The sequence below is a fragment of the Chelonia mydas genome, chromosome 4 (genome assembly GCF_015237465.2).
Source record: "Chelonia mydas isolate rCheMyd1 chromosome 4, rCheMyd1.pri.v2, whole genome shotgun sequence".
In the NCBI taxonomy this organism is placed as follows: domain Eukaryota; kingdom Metazoa; phylum Chordata; order Testudines; family Cheloniidae; genus Chelonia; species Chelonia mydas.
In genome coordinates this window covers 84,732,002-84,757,959 of record NC_057852.1, presented here as the reverse complement: position 1 = coordinate 84,757,959, position 25,958 = coordinate 84,732,002, and the positions used below count along the sequence as shown (strand labels likewise).

At 41.7% G+C, this 25,958-nt stretch overlaps 1 protein-coding gene across 6 annotated transcripts in view; it reads right to left on the bottom strand.

Annotated features, from left to right (window-relative positions):
* MTUS1 (microtubule associated scaffold protein 1) overlaps positions 1-25,958 on the bottom strand; it is a 185,784-nt gene that overhangs the window by 58,200 nt on the left and 101,626 nt on the right. For all 6 annotated transcript variants that reach the window (XM_043546155.1, XM_037897680.2, XM_043546157.1 and 3 more), the window contains one exon: positions 6,877-7,094. In XM_043546155.1, the coding sequence (XP_043402090.1) occupies positions 6,877-7,094 (218 nt within the window). The remainder of the gene's footprint in view (positions 1-6,876; positions 7,095-25,958) is intronic.

Here is a 25,958-nt window from a genome sequence, read left to right as displayed (position 1 = left end):
GCTAACTGGTCTGTAGTTCTCCAGATTCTCCTCCTTCCCTTTTTAAAAGATGGGCACTATATTTGCCTTTTTCCAATCGTCCAAGACCTCCTCCGATTGCCATGAGTTTTCGGAGATAACAGCCAACAGCTCTGCAATCACGTCAGCCAATTCCCTCAGCACCCTCCGATGCATTGGATCCCATGGACTTGTGCATGTCCAGCTTTTCTAAATAGTCCTTAACCTGTTCTTTCACCACTGAGGGCTGCTTACCTCCTCCCCATAGTGTGCTGCTCAGTGCAGCAGTCTGGGAGCTGACCTTGTCTGTGAAGACTGAGGCAAAAAAAAAAAAAAAAAAAAAAAAAGTAGTATGGAGTACTTCAGCTTTTTCCACATCATCTGTCACTAAGTTGCCTCCCCTATTCAGTAAGGGTCCCACACTTTCCCTGACCACCTTCTTGTTGCTAATGTAAGCGGGGGAACAGTCCCGCAATTGTGGGGAACTTTCCTGGCTTCTGCACTACCCCAGTGAAGTGGGCTAGCGAAAGGATTCGAGTCCTCGCTCCCACTTCCTTAACCCAGAGGCCTCCTTGCCCTTGAGGACTCCCCTTCCACTCTCCTGTCTGGCAAAGTCCTTGTAACCCCAACAAGGCTGGGCCCAGGATTCCTGGGGGGGCTCGACCCCCAACCCTACTGTGGTCACCTTGGACAGGGGCTAGGGTGTCCCCACTCCGGGGTACTCTCTCTGCACTTGGCACTTCTCTGACCCACTGATCATAACATACAATTTAAAGCAAATGCAAGTTATTTAATCAACAATTAATTTAAAAAAGAATAAGAAAAATGGGAAAGGTTAAAGGAAACATCACCCTGCTCTGTGGCAGGGAACATCACAAACAGTGTCTCTGGAATGTCAGGGAAGTTCAGTCTGTTCCTTGTAAGTCCCAGGCCTCCTTCTCAGGCCCTGGCTGTGCTGCAGGGATGCTGTGGGGTGGACACTCGCTCTGCTCGGGGCCACACATTCTCAGGCTCTAGGTGGCAGGGCCCTTCTTCCCAGCGTTGCCCCCACCCTGTCAGGGTTACCAATCCCCCTCTGAGTCTGGCCTGCAGAGCCTCCTGGCTGAGGCGTCTCCCTGTGCTGGGCCTGCTGCCCAGGGTCCCTGCTCACTCTCCCCAGCTGCTCACAACACCTGGCCCAAGACTGTTCCAGCCCCAGCCCCACCCCCACTCTGCCTCAGCACGGCTGCTGCTCTACTCCCAGCTTCGTGTGCTGCTTCTCTGGCCCCTCTGGCTCTGGTTGCTGCAGCTCTCCTCCCAGGGCAAGTCTGCTCTCTCTGGGCTGTGCTTCTGGCTTTGTCCTGGGAGCAGAGCTGCAGCCCCAGGGTCTGCTCTCTCTGGGCTGCTTTTCTGGTCCCTCTGGATCTGGCACAGCTCTGCTCCCCAGCTCAGCTTGGACCCCTGCTTTCTCCTTAGTTCAGCCCCACTCTGACTTAGGCAATTCCAGTTCACATGGATGACGGACCTCCCCGGCCTCCTGACTCCCTGATTAGCCTGCCCACCCTGTCATTCAGGCTGACCTAGAGCATTGGCCTCTCCCCATTGCTCCTAGGGACTGGCAGTCTCAGGGTCCTGATTCCCCATCGATTCTTCCCCCTTTTAGTACTGGGAGCTAGCAACTAAAACACACCCACTGAATGTTAGTAAGGGAGCAACAGTTCCCTTACACTAACAAGAAACCATTCTTGTTACCCTTCACATCTCTTGCTAGCTGCAACTCCAATTGTGCTTTGGCCTTCCTGATTACACCCCTGCATGCTTGAGCAATATTTTTATATTCCTCCGAAGTTATCTGTCCAAGTTCCCACTTCTTGTAAACTTCCTTTTTGTGTTTAAGGTGACCACAGACTTCTCTGTTAAGCCAAGCTGGTTGCCTGCCATATTTGCTATTCTTTCTGCACATCGGGATGGTTTGTTCCTGTTGTACCCTCAATAAGGCTTCTTTAAAATACAGCCAGCTCTCCTGGACTCCTTCCCCACTCATATTAGCCTCTCAGGGGATCCTCCCCATCAGTTCCCTGAGAGAGGCAAAATTTGCTTTTCTGAAGGCCTGGGTCCATATTCTGCTGCTCTCCTTTCTTCCTTTTGTCAGGATCCTGAACTCTACCATCTCCTGGTCACTGCTGCCCAGGTTGCCACCCACTTCTACTTCCCCTACCAATTCTTCCCTGTTTGTGAGCAGTAGGTCAAGAGGATCACAGCCCCTAGCTGGTTCCTCCAGCACTTGTACCTGGAAGTTGTCCCCAACACTTTCCAAAAGCTTCCTGGATTGTCTGTGCACTGCTGTATTGCTCTCCCAGCAGATGTCAGGGTGATTGAAGTCCCCCATGAGAATCAGGCCCTGTGATCTGGAAATTTCTGTTAGTTATCTAAATAAAGCCTCATCTACCTCCTCCTCCTGGTCGTGTGGTCTATAGCAAGACGTCCACCACGACACCATCCTTGTTGCTCTTGCCTCTAAACTTAACCCAAAGACTCTCAACGGGCTTCTTTCCAGTTTGATACTGGAACTCTGAGCAGTCATGCTGCTCTCTTACATATAATGCAACTCCTCCACCTTTTCTCCCCAGCCTTTCCTTCCTGAACAGTTTATACCCATCCATGGCAGTGCTCCAGACATATTGCTCCTCATCCAACATTTCTCTAGGCTGTTCTGTTCTCTATTTAAAGTTTCAGTAACTTATTTCTATAGCAGTTTAAGTATCTTATCCTTAAGTTAGTTTTGCATATAATGGGCATATAAACATTTTGTAATCCAAATAAAATTAATCTATTTCAAGTACAGTTGTCCTGATTCTAAACAGGACACAAATGTACAATAATTACAATTCATGTATTACTTAAAAAAACATGATTTAGGCAAGATCTATGCTAATATCACTGCAGTGGCCATGCAACGTAATTCAAGCCACTACCACAATGCAATTCATTTTCACCTAAAAGATAAGCCTCAACAGAATAGCTTCAGAGTATGAAGTTTAAGAAAGAAGATTTACTCTAGCTAATACTGTGGAGAACACTGACATGTCTAGAGTTACTCTATTTCTATTAGTGTGAGAAAATATATTTCTTATTGGCACTGAATTTCAACAGGTGAAGCCCAACTTATTGTTTTGAGTTCAGTGGTACTTCAGTGGTTGGCTTTGATTTTAAACATTTGGACTTTGAATTCAAAGTGGATGAAAAACTGTTTCATAATATTTAACATTTGTCTGAACAAACAGCAATATCTAAGAGTTTTACTTCTACACAAAGTATGGATCATTTTTTATTTTACAACAAAAAGTGGCCCAATTACAATCTTAGAGAGCAACCAGGAGGTCTCAGTATTGGCTGGGAAGGTTTAGGAGGGTAAAATGGACAGATTTTCAGCATGCTGTCTGCGACATGGAGCACCCCTCATTCTCACTGATAGTTTTACAAGAGATTATGACAGTACAATCTGGGGTTCAGATTTGTTTTAATGTAACCAACTCTGGTTCCTATTGAGTTTACTACAGACTCATTATGCCAGATCTTTTAAACTAGGTTTGTGGTTTCTATTAATGTAAGTAACTTCAAATTTACTGTATTCTTAGAAGATTAATATAGTGAATAAGTTGATAAAAGTAATATCAAAGAGTTAAAGTCAATAATCAACTGAAAACCGCACTGCCCCAATGTTTTTTTAAACCTGCTACAGTTACAACCATCAACTACCAAGATTACTACAATAGAAGAACAAACTTTTAGTTTTAGCCTGCATTTGATAACACTGAGTATTCTCAGTTTCATTGTTCCCCTTCTTGCTTGTTGGTGTTAAAAAACAGGAAAGCACGATATAAAGCCACAAAAACTTGGCAAGGGACAACAGAACAGAGGTAATGACATTTTTACTTGACTGATTTCAATCTGATGTGTCCTTTTAACACTGCAAGTGCACACACATTTAACAATAGTCAGTCCAGTTTCTGACATTTACATCAGATGCCTTGCTCGTTTCCGATAAATACTCTAGCTGACAAGAAGATCACTATCTTGCATTAGTTTGTTGTAGCAACATTACAATAATAATTAAGACAAAGTTACTTGAATTCCCGATAAGTAAAAACTGGGTTTTAGAATTTTAAGGTCAAGAATTCTCAAATCTTAAACTGGTTATCCACATTTCAAGCATATCATATTTATAAAGACTACCCTTAATGAATCTTAAGTCTAACTATAGAAATCTGGGCAAATTCTGATAGCTGAAGAGTTTAATGGTTGACTGATAATTTCCTAATACAGTATTGACAAATACAAGATAATGCCTCTACATGCATACATTAAAGGTAGATTTTGGGTTTAACACAACTTTGGGGCCAATACCTGTGTCAGATTAGGAAAAACAGTACAGTACCATTACTGGATCTAATTAAAGAAATATATAAATAGAGTGCCATCCTGTTACTTTACTCCAATGGGGCTAGGTGGATTTGGATTTGTGTGCGTTTTGCCAAGAATTTTAGTTAACAGCAATTCCATAAAGTCCATTTTTAGTGGAGGAAAATGCTTGAAATAACATACTGCATGTGGAAGTTTACTAGGCACCAGGACTTCAGTTAAACTATGGCTATCAAGAGAATAGGAGAGACACCACAGATCTTACAAATAATGAATTTTGCTAGTATAGCTTTTAATGGCAGGCATCTTCTGAAGTTGATAGTCCTGAAGATAATTTGGCTCAACTCCAATGTAATCGGTCTGTAGACTTCAAAGGAAAATTTAAGTTGGCTTCAGTTGCAGTTTATTTAACAGAGCTTGAGGTAAAAATTCAAATACAAGCAAGCATAAATTTGGAAACAAAGTTACAGGTAGAAGAAAAACATAACATGCAATCTGTAGCCTATACTTGTTAATAAATTACTTTCCTGTCTAATAAAGTATTTCTTACCCCAAGGTTAGCCTTTGCAGAGCTCAGCAAGTCCAAAGGATTGGGATCCACTTTTCATGGGACCCCCCTGGCCCCACTGACAGACTTCTTGTACTCTTTTCTTTTATACAATCACAGAATAATGTCCTTCAATTCAGGGGTCCCTATTCAGAGACTTTTAATGGGGTTCTTTTTGTCCTTGTAAACTCTGAACCCTGCATCTGGCCCCAACTGTAAACACAAACTGGCTCAGTTGACAGATGTCCATTGTTCTCATGTTAATTGGGTTAGCTCTCAGATTTCCTCTCTTCAGGTAACAGGTTTCACTCCCATCAGATTTGGGATATAATATCCTACATGTTAGACCACTCAAATCATTTCCCATAGAAACATATTGCAATAACCATGACAATTCGCTAGTTCTGAGCTTTCGACTCCCTTTGGTGAAATATTGAGAAGGTTGTCAGATACAGGGTGATATACTTGTCTGGGCCTTTCTGTGTCACATCCACCCCTTCACCTTACTCTAAAAGTGATCAGGAAAGATGCTTATCCTTTACACAGAAGCTGAACAAGGTCACAGAATATTCCTGCTTCTATTAGCTGAAATAATAAAACATAGATTCAAGTGATTCAATTTATGTACAAGAGCCAACCATGTTTAAAGGGTCCTTAAGCATCGACTGGATTGCTCTTCAAGTGTAACACCATCCTTACAGACTGTGAAAACAAGTGTTTTTAAAGGAAGGGCTATGGGGCCAAGTCTCCAAAGAGAAAATATTTACAATAAATTTTAGCAGAAAAAACCAGGGCTATGTCAGTGACCCAAGGATCTACTGTATATGCATGTTATTTGCAGAAAGTTTTCAAGGTGTTAGGAGATAGCAGTACAGTGTATATATCGGATGTAATAATTTGAACTAGTTGTACACAACTGATTGGCAAATAAATTAAGTCACTAGAAGATATCTGCACATTACAGTTAACAGCATAATGAACACCTGCTCAATGCAAGTGGTCAATAATGTTAGGATGCAAGGGACAGTTTAATGGTATTGAAATATATTGAGTGTCATTAATTGGAGGCCTTCAATTAACACCAAAAAGGCACTGAAGGCAAAGAACCTCATCTTGGATACTGTTTTTAATTGTAGTCATATCTTAAAGGTCCTATTAGAAAAAAGGGCCCAGAGAAGGGTAACGAATGCTGACACAGCCTATATTTCTATGAAGACTTCCCCCATAGGAAGAGAGATACACAATGCTACATCTATATAGTTTAGAGATGAAACAAAAGATAAGTGTACAAAAAATGAATGCTACAGAAAAAAAAAAGCACTCCTACTGGAAGGTTCCTTTGGGTGCATCTACACCACTGCTTAATTTGTAAAGAAAGATGCTGGAGCTCAAACAATTTTTTTTTGTAATTATTTTTTTTTTCATTTTTGTAACTGACATGGCTGAGCCAGATGCTCTGAACTACCACTGATGCCAGAGCTCTGAACTACCAAGCCTAGAGGACTGGGGCTCAGTCCTGGCACATGTTAACACTGATCTACACAGCAAAAAAAAAAAAAAAAAAAAAAAAAAACCTGTGCAAGTGAGTCTCAGAGCCTGGGTCAGGTAACTCAGGCTCACTCTGTTGGGCTAAAAATAGCAGTGTAGACTTTTGGGCTTGGCCTGGAGCCTGGGCTCAGAGACCCTCCTCCCTTGCCAGGTCTCAGAGCCCAAAACGCCCACGCTATTATTTTTAGCCCGACAGCATAAGCCCGAGCCACTTCACCCAGGCTCTGAGACTCGCTGCCACAAGTGTTTTTTTGCTGCGTAGATTCACCAGATGAGTCAAATGAAGACTCGTTATGTGTACACATTAAATATTCAGACGCCCTGCCGGATTTAGAAGACGGCACCAAATTCAAGCAAAGACTACTGTATTTGGATAGCCTTACCTCAGACTGTAGGTGCTGGATCACAACTGTTAATGCTTCAAACTTCTGGTTACTGCTTGCCAAGAATTTCTTCAAATGCAGGATAATTTCACTTTGGTTCTCACATTTTGCTTTGTATTGTGCCAACTCACGTGTTTTTGTTTCAGTTGAATGCACATCTGGAGAGGTTTGTGTATGTATGCATGAACTTTTAGGACTCCTCTGCTTGCCTTTCTCAACTGCAATTTTAAAAAGAAAAAAAGAAGAAAAAAAAAAGACATTCTAATTAAAGTATTCACTTTTGAAGTTTTACTAGCTACCAAAGCTGGAAGTCAAAACACACAGGAAATAGAAACAAATATTTAAAGAACATTACTTGAGCCACTTTGACTGGGTCAAAAGGGTTACTTTTTAATAGCATTAAGGTCTTGAGGGTAATGGACTGTACAACAACTTCAGCATTCTCTTACCACAAAAGCCATATACAACTCAAATTGCTCTTAATGATTATGCATTTACATTTGTTCACTGAACGCATTTTAGCTAACTCTTTACACTGCAATTTTGATTACCATTTTCACAGATCCAGTACACTTCAAGCTTCCCCTATCCCATTATGCACAGCCCGAGGATTACCTACTTTAATATTCTAATATTGCAAATTCAGACACTTAACAGCACTAGTGTGATGGGTTCTCCCCTCCCCCCACCTCAGGGTTCTCCCTGGAACTGGGATACCACTGAGCCCGCCTGACCCACCAACCTGGGCTCCCTTTACAGTGTACTGCTGTGACAGGCCCACAAGCCCCCTCCAGCACACATACAGGTAGGGACACACCCAGGTGCAGCTCTACACACAGCTGCTGAGAACAGCTCTGCATGGGAAGGCTCAGTTAAGGAACTGCCAAGTACTCAAGTGCACACCCACCTTTGGAAAGTAAACCCCAAATTACACAGTCTTGTGCTGCACAGAGAACTGCGGGGGGGGGGGGAGGGAGGGGAAGGATAGCTCAGTGGTTTGAGCATTGGCCTGCTAAACCCAAGGTTGTGAGTTCAATCCTTGAGGGGGCCATTTAGGGATTTGGGGCAAAAATTGGCAGTTGGTCCTGCTTTGAGCAGGGGGTTGGACTAGATGACCTCCTGAGATCCCTTCCAACCCTGATATTCTATGGTTCTAAGCTCATGAAATTCACCCCCTTCCCTCCATGTGGAGAGGGATATACACAACGTTCTGCCCCAAGTAATGATTTTCAGACAAAACAAAACAAGTTTTTTAACGACATGAGGATACATTTTAAGTGATTATAAGGGAGAGCAAACAGATCAAAGCAGACTACCTAGCAAATAAAACAAAAATGCAATCTAAGCTTAATATACTAAAGAAACTGTATATGAGTAGCAAATTCTCACCCTAATTGTTGTTTTAGGCAGTTTGCAGAAATTCTTGAGGGCAAGCTGCACTTGCTTGCAGCTTAAAACCCCAGATATACCTTTCAGAGGCTAGAAATCCCTCTAGCCTGGGTTCAGCCCTTCTCCCCCAGTTTAGTCCTTGTTTCTCAGGTGTTTCCAAGCATCTCCTTTGGGCGGGGAGTCAATGAAGAACCCAGGATGATGTCACTCCCCTGCCTTAAATAGCTTTTGCAATGGCGGTAACCCTTTTTGCCTCCAACTTTAGTTCCCACGCCTTTCAGTGGAAAAACACTAGTATTCTGTGATGGAGTCCAGTACCAGGTGACTTGGTTGCATGATCCCATAGTGTCATAGCAGCTATGAGTCAGAGGCTGTTTGTAGCATCCTCAGGAAGGCTCCCTGGTGGGAGATTAGCATCTTCTAAACCCTATTGTTCTCCCTAATGGCCCTTCCCAGCCAGCCATCTAAACTGAGTGTCTTCTGTTTAGTGGGCATTCCCCAGGTGTAAATACATTTGCAATAGATACATAGACAATATTCCTAACTTCAGATACCAAAATAGTACATGCATTCAAATAGAATAATGATATTCAGTATATCAACCTTTTCAATATCTCACATGACCTATTTTGCATAAAGTACATCATAGTTATGCCATAATCATATCACAATAATATCTCTGAAGAATATGGGGCATAGCGTCAAAACTGGATCATGTCAAATCAGAAGAGACCAACATTTCTAAATTCAATATTTGATTCTTACAGGTGTACAAGGTTTCTCTATAGCCTTCAATTTGGAAAGTCAGCAGTGTGTAGCTGTTAAGCAGGACCAGTGTCTCCCTTTAGTTCTCACAGGCTGTGAACAAATTCTATAGCAACCACAATCTGATACAATATATAGATATCCCAAGGTAGTTTAATGAAAACATCAAGACAAATGAGCCATTAGTTTCACTATCAAGATTAATTGAATTTAAAGTTGAGAATTAAAGGAAACTAAATTTGTAACGATTTGAGAGAGGTGAGATTTGATGGGAAAAAATAGAAGTAAAAAAGTCCAACATTTCTTATGCATGATAATCAGAAGTTTATAAAGTCCTTCAAAAGCTCTGAAGACCAGTGAAACAACATTGATACATTCAGTACATCAATATCCTACTATATCACATCACTGAAAGTAGGTTGAGAACACTGGTTGAGAACCAACATGTATCAATACTGTTAGTAACAACCTTGGGTGGCTTAGACCAGCTACCCAAACATTTGAAAGTAGAGTCCTCATTCAGGAACATTAAACCAATCATGCCCCTTTTCCCTTGCCATGTGTTAAGGATCTCCTCAAGGTAATGTATAATTTTCCCCCAAACACTCTATCCCATAAGAGTCCATGAGTGCTGCCGCCCCCACCCTCAGGAAATAGTGGTATAGACGTTCCTATTGATGCTTCTTTCTTGACTATTTCACTGCCCATCGAAGCATGTAACAACACTGACCACTGAAGTGTCATTGGCATTAGCACACATTTTAAATGAGTGGACTAGTTTGCAGCTTATAATTACAGTTTCAGTGTCTCAGAAAACTCAGGATTGCTCCTTCTGTTATTCTCTTCAGAGTAACAGCCGTGTTAGTCTGTATTCGCAAAAAGAAAAGGAGTACTTGTGGCACCTTAGAGACTAACCAATTTATCTGAGCATAAGCTTTCGTGAGCTACAGCTCACTTCATCAGATGCATACTGTGGAAAGTGTAAAAGATCGTTTTATATACACACAAAGCATGAAAAAATACCTCCTCCCACCCCACTCTCCTGCTGGTAATAGCTTATCTAAAGTGACCACTCTCCTTACAATGTGTATGATAATCAAGGTGGGCCATTTCCAGCACAAATCCAGGGTTTAACAAGAACGTCGGGGGAGGGGGAGGTTACGAAAAAACAAGGGGAAATAGGTTACCTTGCATAATGACTTAGCCACTCCCAGTCTCTATTCAAGCCTAAGTTAATTGTATCCAATTTGCAAATGAATTCCAATTCAACAGTTTCTCGCTGGAGTCTGGATTTGAAGTTTTTTTGTTGTAATATCGCAACTTTCATGTCTGTAATCGTGTGACCAGAGAGACTGAAGTGTTCTCCGACTGGTTTATGAATGTTATAATTCTTGACATCTGACCTGACAGCAGGATTGTCTGGCTATGTAGACTCCCTCCTCAGGCCCTACGCTACCAGCACTCCCAGCTACCTTCGAGAGACCACTGACTTCCTGAGGAAACTACAATCCATCGGTGATCTTCCTGATAACACCATCCTGGCCACTATGGATGTAGAAGCCCTCTACACCAACATTCCACACAAAGATGGACTACAAGCCGTCAAGAACACTATCCCCGATAATGTCACGGCTAACCTGGTGGCTGAACTTTGTGACTTTGCTCCAACCCCTCAGACAGAGACAAACACCTACAAGATCTCTATCAAGCATTCTTACAACTACAGTACCCACCTGCGGAAGTGAAGAAACAGATTGATAGAGCCAGAAGAGTTCCCAGAAGTCACCTACTACAGGACAGGCCTAACAAAGAAAATAACAGAACGCCACTAGCCGTCACCTTCAGCCCCCAACTAAAACCCCTCCAACGCATTATTAAGGATCTACAACCTATCCTGAAGGATGACCCAACACTCTCTCAAATCTGGGGAGACAGGCCAGTCCTTGCCTACAGACAGCCCCCCAACCTGAAGCAAATACTCACCAGCAACCACACACCACACAACAGAACCACTAACCCAGGAACCTATCCTTGCAACAAAACCCGTTGCCAACTGTGCCCACATATCTATTCAGGGGACACCATCACAGGGCCTAATAACATCAGCCACACTATCAGAGGCTCGTTCACCTGCACATCCACCAATGTGATATATGCCATCATGTGCCAGCAATGCCCCTCTGCCATGTACATTGGTCAAACTGGACAGTCTCTACGTAAAAGAATAAATGGACACAAATCAGATGTCAAGAATTATAACATTCATAAACCAGTCGGAGAACACTTCAATCTCTCTGGTCACGCGATTACAGACATGAAAGTTGCGATATTACAACAAAAAAACTTCAAATTCAGACTCCAGCGAGAAACTGTTGAATTGGAATTCATTTGCAAATTGGATACAATTAACTTAGGCTTGAATAGAGACTGGGAGTGGCTAAGTCATTATGCAAGGTAACCTATTTCCCCTTGTTTTTTCCTAACCGCCCTCCCCTCCCCCCCAGACGTTCTTGTTAAACCCTGGATTTGTGCTGGAAATGGCCCACCTTGATTATCATACACATTGTAAGGAGAGTGGTCATTTTAGATAAGCTATTACCAGCAGGAGAGTGGGGTGGGAGGAGGTATTTTTTCATGCTTTGTGTGTATATAAAAAGGTCTTCTACACTTTCCACAGTATGCATCCGATGAAGTGAGCTGTAGCTCACGAAAGCTTATGCTCAAATAAATTGGTTAGTCTCTAAGGTGCCACAAGTACTCCTTTTCTTTTTGTTATTCTCTTGTCACCTTTCAAAGGTTCCTCAAAACCATAACGAAGACAACAGAGATCTTCCCATGTCCCTCCCAGCCAGTCTTTCGCACCCTGCAGGGACATACCCCCCACACACTTCAGAAAATGATAATGCACTGGTACAAATCAGTCTCACCTTAAAAGTTAATAACCTGAATCTAACCCCTATCAATGACTAAGTTGATACCATTTAATGGCTTTTTGGGGGAGCTACATGATCTGCCATAAAACAAACTCACTCCTGTCTTGCAAGCAGCACAGAGTGGGGTTGGGGTTTATTGTTTTGGGAGAAAGAAATTATATCAGATACTGTTTCTTAGCGGAGTTTATTTTAGACCGGTACAAAGCAAAAGCAGACCATATGTGACACAGGATTCCAGCCATATCCATATTCCCAGTATTTAGCCAGAATGAATTTATCACACAAATCCATTAAAGCATTGATCAAACCCTCGTGTTCAGGCTGCCAAATAATTTTTCTAGTCACTTGATCCAAATATCTGTCAAACCAAACGCTGGCGACTTGTGATAATGCTTTAACACACAAAATGTAGCCCATTTCAATGCAAAGACATTCCCCCAAGCACTTGTTACATAAGGGTCACTGTACAACAACAGCCTCAATGTTCAAGGCTTCTCCACAAGCATGAACTGTTATCAATGGTGAGATGCCTCTACAGATAAAGATCACCCAATCCCTCCTATGCCTGGTTATGACCTCTGGGCAGGTCACCTCTACTCGTTCCTCTTGTTAAGACAAAAGTTCCTAAGACCCCAAAGCTGTACAGGAAGAGCTGAACCTCAAACAGAGAAAGCCAAATCACAGTTGCATTGAAACAAGAGTATACAAGAAAGCGTGAAAACATGAACGAACAATATTTTAGGATAGATTCCTGTTAAGGCCCTCAAAATTGAGGGAGCGACTTCAGTTACCAAAACGAAGATTAAGATAGACCAAAGAAAGTAAGGTGAATTTGGTGAGACTAACTTGTACAGCGAGTCACCATCCTGAACATAAAGTCTATTCCCCTTAATTATGACCCCCCAAATCCTTTCTACATTAAGCCTAATGTGAGTCTTTATAACAAGATGCCATGCAGTCCGTTTTTAAATTCAGTATCTGCTGCCATTGCACTTAACTTCTGATTAAACACTGCAGACTGTTCCAGATCTCACAAGCAACATAACCAGATAGAGTCATCCTCATAATTATGTAGACCGCTGAGCTCATCTGTCAACATACAAGGAACTGGATATTTTATTAAACTGCACCCATCTGATCAGTGCATATTGGCTAGGACTCCAAATACCTACATCTCTGGGAAAAGTGCATTGCACACGCTTGGGACAGTCCTCAATTGAGAGCTCTTCCTAGCCTCAGAGATCTACCCTGTGCCAATGACCAGGATATGGGCAGTTGTGCCCATGGTCAGAGCTCGAGTTGGTAGTCAGGAACCAGAGCCAAGGGTCAGAACCTGGTTACTTGGAGTGCACCAGGGCGGGGGAAGGGCTGGGGCACCAAGGCAAGGACAGGAGCTATTGTAGCCACACAGGCAAATACTTCAAGCAGCCACTGAACTGCAGCAGCTGGGCTTAAGAGCCTGTCTGCTGACTCCTCCAACCAAACAGGAGGTGTAGCCTAAGATGCAGCATACCACAGACCAGCTCCTTAGGTTGCCTGGAGACTGGCTCTGCTGAAAGCTCAGATTCCTGATACCCTGGGGCTCTACAATACAATTGTCTGGCTGAATGAATGCAGCTACCATTCGGCTGAAGCTGAGCCAAACCCACTTCTTTGTGAAAGCCTTTTTTAATTTAGGAACTGGTTCCCCTGACTCCACTGGGAGTCTGACCAATCTGATATGAAGTTGCGCAGGAGGAGAAAATGAACTATTCTATCACTAGGGTGTATCCCATATACTTGTTACATTTAAGAGCCTAGATATAACAAGGAATGTAACCACTCCTGTAAAGTCTAACTTGAGCTACTTCGGAGTGGCTTGGTCCATGTTGCTTTAACAAAAAACCATTCAATCCTGACAACCATTTGAGCTTCTACATTTGTGCATTTAGTTGCTGAATAGCAACTGAAATTCTGCCTCCATGAATAACTAAGCTTGGCCACATCCCAAAGCTTATCTGAAGTTTACCACTCTGAAACTTATCCCCTTGAGAATTTCTAATGCTTTCTTGAGTTTATAGAACTAAACCAGAACCTTTTGCATTACTCCAAGTGACTTTATTGGTATGTCTACACTGCAACAATACCCACAGCTGGCCCATGCTAGATTACTCAGGCTCATGGATCAGGCTGCAGGGATGTAAAATTGCAGTGGAGACATTCTGGCTTGATCTAGGACCCACCCTTCCCCGCAAGATCCCAGCTCCCAAATGCTGGGACCCTAAGAGGGGTGAGAGTTCTAGAGCCCGGGCTTCAGCCAAGCTCAAATGTGTACACGGCAATTTTATAGCCCCGGAGCCCCAGAGTCAGCTGACACAGGCCTGCTGCAGATGTTTTATTGCAGTGTAGACATACTCTATGAGTAAGGATATGATTTAGTCACAGAGATCACTGATTCCATAACTTTAACAGACCTCCGTGACTTCAACCCCATGGAGGTGGGGCTCTGAGCTCTTCGCCTACCTTGTGGCATCAGGGATCCAGCTCCATGCCAGGGAGCTTGGGCTTCTGTTGCTTATTGCCCATGTCCTGCCTGTGACTTTTACTAAAAATACCTGTGACAAAATCTTAACCTTACATATGAGTACATGCTAATGCCCTTCTACTTTAAACTGAGGTTATTTTCCTTAGAAAAAGCTTTTTAAATATGAATGATAGAATTTCTAAAAAAAAAAAAAAAGTGTTCCAAACAGGGCTAAATAAGAAAGAATTGGAGCAGAAACAACCAAACCTTTCACCTCCAAGCTTTCTAATTCGAGGATCAGGTAAGAGTCTGAAGTTTTCTCTTACCCCAAGCCATCCTCTTTTCATGTTCCTTCACCAAACTGTTAGCTTCTAGAGTAGTTTGATGACTAACTTTCTCATCCAAGCATTCGTCGTCGTCCTTAAATCCTTGCTTCTGATCCTCTCTGTTAGCAAGATCCAGGCTGGTCAAAGCTTTCTGGCTTTTTTCCATTTTCTGGAAAACTTTAACAACATTGGTCAAATTGCTGCTAATTCCTTCAATCAGATATACCAGATCAGCCTGGGCATTTAACCGAACTTCCATTTCTTTCCTCACTGTCTGGATCTCCTCAACTACAGTTTTTAATTCCAATTGACTGGATTTAATTTCTGCTTTGAAGTCATCTTTCATCTGTTGCTGGCTCCTCTGTGCAACAAGAACTGTTCCGATTTCCTTTTGGGAAACTTCTATGCCATTTCTTAATTCCTTTTGGCCAGCTTTCACTGCCTCCTGGCTAGCTTTAATTTCTGCCATCATGGCAGCTTAACTCTTTATCTTTGCTCCAGCAGGAGCCATGGAGTCTTCTTGGATATATTACTCCACAGTGACAACAGCTGTCACAGGTTCCAGGCCATCAGGAAGGTTTGCACACCAGCAACTAGTTACCACTTATGTGGAGAAGTAAGCAGGTAACCCTCTGGTGAAGTATTCTACTTCAGGTTATAGTCAGTACACTTAACTGAAGACACTAGACAGAAGCAGAGCACACCTTACAGAGCTCTGTGGAATAGTTCAGTCCCAAATTTCAACAAGAGTATTAGTGTAACAACTGCCTGATTTTGCCACACCCAACCTATTAAATCCTTTGTTCATCCACGTAAGTGGGATGTCACTTGGAAAGTCACTCCCAACAGTCACTTGTTCCAGATGTCAATCAAAAGCACCAGTGGGAGTTGTTGCCAATATGTTTGGCTTCTTTGCAACACAATAGGCATCCACGAGAACTCAAAAACCCTCCCTCTTCAAGGGAAGGGCTTAAATGAATGCTTTTAACTGCACATAAGAGTTTGAAATCCCTTATTTCTCAGTTAATGGCCTCAATACTATGCTGAACTGGGTGGCTCACCAGGACACTGCAGATGTTCCTAATTAGATGTTAATGAATAAATCCATGAGTGCCTTTTCCACAAACACCATCACTACAACTAGTACTGCCTCTGGACAGTCTCAAGAAGACTACATACTAACCGATAACGGAACATCAGTTATCCTCATCCCTGAGCTAAGTCCTCTAGTTCACAGTTGAGGCCCAGTGGCAAAGCAGCATGGGGAAGATTACCTATTCTATACTGTTCAATGTGTTTTTGACGTCTTCATTCAGTAGGCCTACCAACCCAGCAAACTTTGGAGTGTTAGCTTTTTAAAAGCAAAGTTACATCTCATGTCTAACTATAGGCCTCATAATAATTCTAGGTAAGCATATTTACAAGTAGTTCGATACCAGACCGCCCAGCTATTTGGAAATAGCATGAGACAATTTACTCACTGCACATTGATTTTGAAAACCACTAACACAAGGTGCACGTTGGAGTTGATAATGAAGTACCCCCCTTTTTCACTTTACACATGAATCTCCTTTTGAAGGCTATCAAGTATCAAAGCTTCAATTAGCACACAATATTTTGGGTGAGATTCTAGTGCAGCACAGAACTTGAAGTCTTGGGGCGGGGCAGGGGAAAGAGAGGAAACAAAGCTTTACACTTCTGTTCCCTCAGGATTCCAGGCTATTTTGGGGGCCAAAATAACCCTCAAATAATGTAGAGCGCCTGAGGGTGATCTGTCCAAAATGACAGTACCCCATCCTGGATACCTATAGGTGGGCAGCACTATCGAGAATCCCTGAAGCAACCTTCACAAGAATCCTACTCTTGACTTTAATAAAAGATCGCTTATGGAACAAAGGGACTAGTTTCCACAATTCAAAATAGCAAGCTAACATAAGTATAAGCACACTCAACACCACCCTATAAGAGCTGTCCACTTTCTGGTCAGCATATCCTCACATTTCAGTCTTCAAAACCCACAAGTCTACATTAGGAGAGTTGGAAGATGCAGTTTAGTCTTATTCTGGTGAATCTAGGTTTTCCTGGATGAATCTTCAGCATTCATATACATGTATGGTAACCACCTACTAACTAAAAGGTATACACAGTACATTGTATGGGAGCTATTTTGAATCCAAACATCAGACAAAAGGACACCTATCAAATCTAGTCATCCTGACAGGTATTGAAGATAATCCATATAAGTATAAGAACTCGGCAGTACACCACCCACCAACCTCCATCCACACAATTAGGTTAACTTAACCAGCAAGCAATTCAAGGAAACAGGAGATATTCCACCCCATTTGAATATTCAACATCCCATAGCCTCAGCCCTCCCTAAAAACCCTGATCAACAGTCCTAAGCATCAGCATCTTGGGAGCATGGAAAAGAGTTCCAGAGCCGAGAAACCTGGAAAAGAATGCCTTGATAGAATCCCCCAGCCTTTGACACAGATGGGCCTGCATTCAGAAAATGGTTTTCTGTTAGGTAGTAAGGCCATTTATTGATTTTATGGTTAAAACCCAAAAGTTTAACCTCACCTGGAGAACAAGGATAGCCAATACAGATCCGTGACACTTAGGTCTTATGGTCACAACAGTATGCATTCACTTAAGAAAGCTACCGCATTCTACACCAGTTCTATTTTCAAAATGGGTTTAAAGGTGTAGTTCCATGTAGAGTGCAATGCAGTAATCTAATTATGGTGGAAAAAGCATAGATTTTGCATCCAAGAAATGAAGTTGCAACCATCTGGGAAGTCACAAGTACAAAGTCATCACTACTATATTAGGATATGTGGATCAGTCTTTTATTGGCTGAGCTTGCAGAGGCCGTACACGCATATGGATAGCGTTTTCATCTGTGTAACTTTCGAACACTGCATTCAATCAATTTCAAAGAATGTTCTAGGTATCAGTGGCCAGAACCCTACTGATTTTGTGGAAATCAGAAAACAGAAAGGGGGAAAATGGAGGTCATATGAACCCCCATTTAGCACACCTACAACCTCAAGCACTTCTGCAATGGTCTATACGAGCTTAAGAATGGCCTTACTAGATCAGACCAATGACCCATCTAGCTCAGTATTCTGTCCTGGACAATGGCCAGATCACAAAACTGGTTGATGACACCCATTAATGCCTTCCTAACAACAACAATACCCCTCTCTCATCTGTCTATCCTCCCAATGACCTGAAGAACTGTGTAAAGCTTGAAAACTTCTGTTGGGGAGAGAGAAGTTGGTCCAATGAAAGATATTACCTTACGCACCTTAAACTTTATTGGGATGATAAAGAGACAACAAGTTGACATCCCATATGACTTATTTCCCAGACAAAAAATAATGGTGAGGGGGAAGGATGGTGCACACAGAATTCCTGCCATGGTACTAACGGGTCACATGGAGCCCCAGGCATGAAGGAAGGAGTAGGGGAAGATATTCAGTGAGTCCCTCAAATAGGAGGGCAATGGGAAGGTGACACATAGGAAGCATATGGGGTAGAATGGAAAAATGCAAGAAGACCCCGATACATGCAATACAGTCTACAAAATTTAAGTATGGTTGCCAGGCGCCCGGTTTTTGACCAGAAAGTCTTATTGAAAGAGGACCTGTGCAGGATCTGGTCAGAAGTACTAACTGGACACCAAGTCCGGTTATCATCTTCAGGGCACCAGAACAGGTGGGGCAGTGCCCGCAAGTGCGCTCCAGCCTGCCCCCCGCCAGCATGGCACAGAGCGTGAGGACCAGGAGGGGCCAGGATAGGGAGCAGAGCAGTGCAGGGGGGCTGCCTGGTCATCAACACACAACAGACCCTTTCTGGGGCTCCCTCCTACCCGCATCTTGTGGACAGACAGGCTCAGTGTCCGCTCCGAACCCAGCTCTGCAGGTGGCAGGTGAGTCCTGGGGAGAGGACCTGTAGTATCCGGTTTTAAGAAATTGGCAACCCTAAACAAAGGTTGTGACACTTCCCCCGTTCCCAGTTTAGTGTTTTGAATTTCTCAGTCAGAGTGCAGGAATACGATGTAGTTATTGATACACAAACAGCTTTCAGCAATACCACAAACTCCTGCAAATTGTTTGCTAGTTGTGATAACTAGCTATGAGTTATCAGTATTGAAGAATTGTCTAGGCTTCAAGGCTTTTTTAGAAAAAATAAAAACAGAGGGCCGAGAGAACAGAAACTCAAAGTCTAATGGCTAAATTTCATCAATAGTCTGAGAAAACTCAGAGCTGCTGCAGCCTTTCACAAGAGTGTACTGCTAGAGCAGCTAAGCAGACTTCCCTTTTCTCTGTCTGAATTAGTTAAAAACAAAATATCAAACACTGATATATTATATTGCCAGATACAGGAGGAAAAGAGGGAACTTAGTGGAATCTAATACGTTTAAATGAAGTTAGATGTATAAATGAAGTTAGCGATAAGTGATACAGCTTTGGGCAAAATATTGTAAACTTTAATGACAGCGTTTACCTCATGGGCAATCTTATTAGGAAAAGAAAAGGGCTGAATTCATGTTGATTTCCTTTATCTTAAGTAATGAAGTAGTAAGGCTAATATTTGTAATCAAGCATGCTTATGGTATTAAGTTAGTGAAATACACATCCGCTGAAAGAGGCAGTAAATAAAAAGGAACTGAATAGCATGTTTATAAGGACACTTGACCAGAGTGGAATAATCAAAACATAACTGTTTGATTAATAATGCACAGACTCAGCTCAGCCATACATAAAAGTCCCACCATTGTTAAAACAAGAAGAAAAGAAATGGAAGAATTACACAGCTGTTGCAGCCCACAGGAGAACGGCAGCTATTGAAGTGATTTTGCATTGTACAATGGATTGTTAAAACAAGTTTCAAGAGCATCAAAGAACAGAGGGACTTTGCATAAATTATATGAACATAATATGAACTTCATAAATGGACATTTCAGCAGAGGGTTGGAGAAACTGCATCTTGGGCAAGCATCACTCTAAAGTTGGCCAGGAGATGAACTGCAGAGGGTCCTACAGAAAGTGACTGGTAGAGGTAAGTTGTTGTTTGGAGCAAGACAGCCAAAGTTGAAGGTATGTCCCAAGACGGTTGGACCAACAGCTGTGGCCTAACCTGTCTTATACAAGGCGGTTTGACAAGATGTGTTACACAAACAGACTGGAAAATTCCAGCCTCAATTGCAAGAACTCAAAGGTGATGCCTCATTCCCCAATTGGATGATGAAAAAGGACCCCTTATTTTGACTGGACCATTTGAATCTTCAGACCTACAGATCACCATTTGATTGGTCCACACCATCACCTCCAAGAACAGGAACTAAGTTGGACCACCCAGCAGAATTGGGATAAAGCAACCTGTCAGCACATCACTTTCTGAAAGCTGAAGACACCTGGAAGTGAGAAGCCTGAGGTTCTGAGCCACCTGCTGAGATCAAGTACCTAATTCAGATAAGTACTTTTAATGGTGTCTATTTTCCAGCAGTTTGGGTTGCTCAATAATGCACCAGAAAAAGGACTATAGTAGTGTCCGTCCTTTTCAAAGCTACTTTAGAGTTAGAATTAACAAGTTACTGTTAACTCAGATTGTAGGACACTGTACATGTGTCTACCACAGTTAACGGTTTCATACTGCCTTTAAAGTTTAGGTGGATACAGACATAAAACTGATCAAGTGTACAAGCCTCTTGAACTGCACCCAGTCTATACAGTCAGTCACAAGTGTAGGAGTTGATCATAGGTAGTTAGGAGTGTTAATCAGATCCTGGTGGTAACATTAATTGGAAAGCAGGTAACAAGAGGTTGACTATTATAAATCCATTGGAAAAGAGGCCTTGATGAATTGGTATGTAAGAACTAACCAAATTTTCTTGTGATCTAGTTTGGGATTGCTTTTCCTCTTATGTTAGCAACACTGGAGTTCATAACCAAATGACACGAGACCCCCTATTCTGAGGGATTCCATCAAAAATCTAAACAGTGTCCTTCCCAAGATATGCTCAGTCATGAAGTGTTATTGTGGGTGTGTGATTTGGTTCAGAAAACGTGAATGGTTACATTGACCAATTTTCTAGTTAGTCAAATCACAGTCCAATATTATTTTTGCCTTCTTATATCCGATTAGTTGCTGCTAAGGATATTTAATAAAACTTTATAAAACTAAATTCAACTCTCAAGTTCTTTTAGTCAAGACATGAAAATAAAAAAAACCCTAAGGAAGGTGGTATAGGTATTCAGTTATGAAATTGCTTAACTAAAGTTTGTTTTATACCTTTTCTTACATACTACTCTCATTTATTCATTTATGCTGCTATAAAATGATTCAGCTTCTATTCTAGTTTGAGACAGACAGACAGACTCACTCACATCTCAGGATTTACTCTACTTGAGAATATTTCCTGTTTATGTAATAGCCATCCTGGACTAATAGTCACACCAAACTACCTAGTCTCAAAGGCTAATGAGGTATTAGCGCAAACAGGAAGTCAATGTATGTAAACAAAAAAATCATGTACAGAAAATTTGGCAAGGTTTTACTTGACCATAAAATGTACAGATAGTTGTTAGTCGTCAAGCATTTTGAACAAGTTTTCCAATATTTATGCGATTTGTATAGAAACCCTAAATATTCTCTTTATTTAACTAAAAGCAAAAACAGACCATCCATATTTCTATAAATACGAGAACAATAAATCTAGGAAGGAGAAGAGTCCAAGCAAGTGTCACTCTGGTACCATTTTGAAGTTGTTTAAACAAAAATAAACTGACTAGAGAACTGAAGAGTAATTCTATGTGGGCAAATCTTGAATAGCCATAGTTACTGCTATTTAGTACCTTGTTTAATGACACAGTGTATGAACCTTTAAAGTAATAAGCCTAATTAAATATCTTAAATAAACAAATATGTATTTACTTGACCTTGGCAGGGGAGGGGGGGGGGGAAGAGAATGGAAATTGAACAGGTGACCATTAGGGGTGGGGGGAAAGAGGGAAACAAAGATATTCAACCAGCCAATCTTTTCACTACTTCATAAATGTTTTGAGAGAAGACAAAAGGGTCTTATGATTATTATAGGTGGAAATTGCAGCTGGGGGAGATTGGGACTTGCATGGAAAATGGGAGCCAGGTTGTTCTGTGAGGTTTGGGGGATGGGAAGAAACAGACTGGTTAGGTAAGGAGAGAGTTGGTGTAGGCGAAGACTAGAAGCCAGAAAGGGAGTAGAGAATGGGACTGGCTAGATCAGGAGACTGGGACAAGGAGCTTTATTTCATCTCTTTTACTCAAGCAAATATTTGCCTATCTGCAGACTTATTTTAGTTTTAACTTGACTGTTCACATATTAGCCTAAAAAAATTGGAAAATAGCCATTAAATACCTACGCTGGGAAGAGTATTGTAACAGTCTTTGGACAATTAATGTCAACTGTGTTTAAAGAATTACTACACCATGAAATAATTAAATCCTGTGAGTGCACTGAATGTGGAGATTTGTGTTTTACTAGCAATAGCAAAAACATTTTAGAACAAGGATGGCTGCCTGTTCTTCCAAAATAGTGAAATGTATGGATTTTACACTATTCTGCTGAAAGATTTTAAATGACAGTGATCTTTGTTTTTTGAAGAAAACTCTACACTGTCTGAATTTTCAGCACATAACTCTTTGTATGTACTCCATATATACATCACACAATGATTTTTGGGATCAGCATGTTACCAGTTTGCATATAATACTTTACATGACACCTTTTTGATACGGATTATGACAATGGTTGTTGGGGGTAAAGAATGTGTCATGTGAGTTACAGTATGCTGTACTCTCTGCCAGTTGGCACTATGGGGCTCCCAGAGGCACAAGTTACATCATTCAGAATAGTAAATTCAAAATATTTTCCTTATCCACACTAATAAGCCAGTTAGCTTTACCATAGCTAAAAGAAGGTCTGAATGTACACCTGAATAAACGTGACATGGTCTGCATGATCGGAGAACTAGCGATCTCCAATACTGATCAAATTTCAGTTTCGATTAAATGACTTTCTTCTTCCCTTAACTGTCTATATTTGGCTGTAATGACACTTTTGTTTTTATAGTATACAGTAGAGATGAACAGTGGTAAGGATAGTATTTACATGAATGTTTGTGACAATAACCCAGGCAACCATATGAGTAACTGTGTTGTTGGAGGTTTTGTTAAGTTGACTATTTGGGGTGGAACTTTTATTCCAGTGGAGCATTTGGGCACCCATGACATCTGTCTGTTGGTAATGCAGGTATTCTTCCAGCATGCCACTATTTTTAAATTCTATTTCCCTACAAAGAGAACAGAATACCTGTTCAAAATGTAATTTGTTAAGCCTATTTGGGACCAGTTTGAGAGGGAAGATGGCCTTGCAAGAAAGGCACTTGTCTGGGTTCAATTTTGAATTCAGGAGATCTAGGTTCATCTCCTGGCTGACCCTGGGCAGGTAATTTAATCTCTGCTCTCAGTTCAACAGCTGCCACATAAGGATTAGAATATCATTTTGCCAACTAAAGTTGTAAATAAGGTTGGTCAGAAATTTTGTTCAATTGGAGAATACCGACTCAGAGTGAAATGTTTCGCTGAACCTAGAATGGATTTGACAAAACTTCCATTGAAACACAGTAGTCCACAGGGATGCTTTGCCTCCCTGCCTCATGAGGAAGGAGAGGGATTCCCCCTTTTCAGACAGCTCTCATCATAAGCTCTTCAGGATAGGGACTGTCTCTCACTGTAAGTTCATACAGTGCCTACCCTAAGGGGACACTAGTCTCAGTTTGGGCCCTCTCGGCATTACTACAATATAAATAAGTTCTGAATGTGACCCTCTATCTGTTCAAGCTTTCCTGATGCTTATTGGTGCTATCTTTATTCAAGTAATCATAGGAGCCACATGGAAATTTATAAGCCTACCATCCCTCATGTCTTACAAACCTCCCAGTGCCCACACTGTCTGAAGTCAGTGTCCTTTAAGCACTTTTTGGACCAGTGTTACAGATCCAAACACATGCTAACCTTTTTCTCATACTGTTACCTTTCTTGATTCTGCCCTCCTTGAGGTCAGAAGTCAGGCTGTTGTCTGGGGATACTGTTTATCTCCATTAACTGTCACCAAATCTGAAGCAAAATTTAGAGGAAAAAGGAAGCGCTTTTTGAAAGTTGAGCAATATATAAATCTCTCCAGAACTGAACACAATTAACTGTAGCTTGGTAGGCCTGGCCTAGATGCTGAACCAATCTGTTTGTTGAAGACAAAAACCTTATGTAGCAGAAGGTTCCCTACTTCTGTTAACAGCAGCACGTTGTCTTTCAACCTTTACCTTGAAGTTTGACATCATCCTACCATGTGTGCACAGTCAGTATCCACTGTAATTTGAGACCCTCTGTTTAGAGAGAATCTGGAGTTTGGTTACAGTCCAACACTCGATTGTTACAGTCCATATTTGTACATTGCACATTACATCATCCACTGAGTTAGGCATCAATACAATATTTACATTATTATTTCTAACTTGAATATATTCATTACCCCTTGTCTCCCTCTACAGAGCATGGATTTCCTCCTAATTTACATGCTGTTGGTGGAAGTGAGGTGAAGGAGGGAGGGAAGAGGGACTTGAATATTTAATGTGCTTCAAAGAACTAAGCCTGTCTAGTACACAAACCTTGCAATACACCCAGGAACATTTCAAACACCCATGTTGCCTGCTGGTCTGGAGCAAGCCTCTTTTGAAGAAAAGTCCTTTAGGCTATGTCTACACTACTGTGGTAAGTCGACCTATGCTACGCAACTCCAGCTACGTGAATAACGTAGCTGGAGTCGATGTACTTTAGGTCGAGTTACCACAGGGTGTATGGAGAAACTATCCCGTCAACTTACCTAACTCTTCTTGTTCGGGGTATAGTAACAGGGGTCTTCACTAGACCCACTAAATCTATCGCTGGTGGATCGATCTCAGAGCGTCGATCCCAGCTGTAGGGTAGACATAGCCATAGTATGTTACTGTCTCACTTTCCATTCTGATTGCCAGGTAGTATTTAGACATTAATTCCACTATTATTTGTATACCACCTACATTTCAGATGGCGATTTTTCCAATTATTCACTGTTGCACTGTCAATTCTGGATATTCAAGTTTGTTTGTTCATCTCTTCCAGCAACAAAATAATCAATGTCTGGAAATCTTTGTGGGCCATCCAGAAGCTTCACAGCATAAAGCATTTACAAAGGCACCATAATATGTTGCCACACAACTTATCAGCCTTTCCATTTTGTTCACACAAATCAAGTCTACTGTTACTATGGGAAGCATCATTCCTTAGGTTGTGTTACTCTCAATCATTCTTTTTGCATCATAATGGAATTAAATAGGATGATGGCAAAAAGCATTCAAATGAAGACCCTATTATAGCAGTCATTTGTTGGTTACCTCTAGCAGCAATTTCCATTGTCCAAATTTCACTCAACTTTCAGGCTGAAAGGTTACATTACTTGACTATCTAAGGATTAAAAGTGTTCAGAAAACTTAGTCCTCCTTCACCAGTTTCAATTCTGTAATGGATCCTCTTACCAAAACTACTGGAAATAACGGGCTGAAAAATCATCTAAAATATTCATTGCTCTTTTCAGACTCTGTCATTAACAGCAATAACTCTTGGTAGGCAGAGTCTCCTCTGCCCTAGGGTGTGATGGTCTTGGCTTCCTGGCGGATTGCGATAGGGGAACACCATAGGAATAGGCCACCAGTCAAGGCTGGCTCAGTCATACAGAAAATAGGAAGCTACCTCAGGCAGCAAGGTATTGGGGCCAGCAGAATATTCAGTAAGTGTGTGAGCGAGTATAGATAATTTATTGACATTACAAATCCTAGAATGATGTCAGAGTGCAGTGTCTCCCAGCTTCTACTTCCTCACCTGCATGAGGGGACCAGACATCGTTCTAGGAGTTGGGTACCAGCACATTTTACTTCCTTAAATTAGTTGTTGAATAAGGCCTCAGCATTCCCCACTTGGGCCCCTACTCAAAATGATATGTGTTAGTGAGTCTTTTCCAAAATTATGTTTTTTCCTTGTGGCTTTATGATGGTATTACTTCGATAGAAGTGGGCTTCTGAG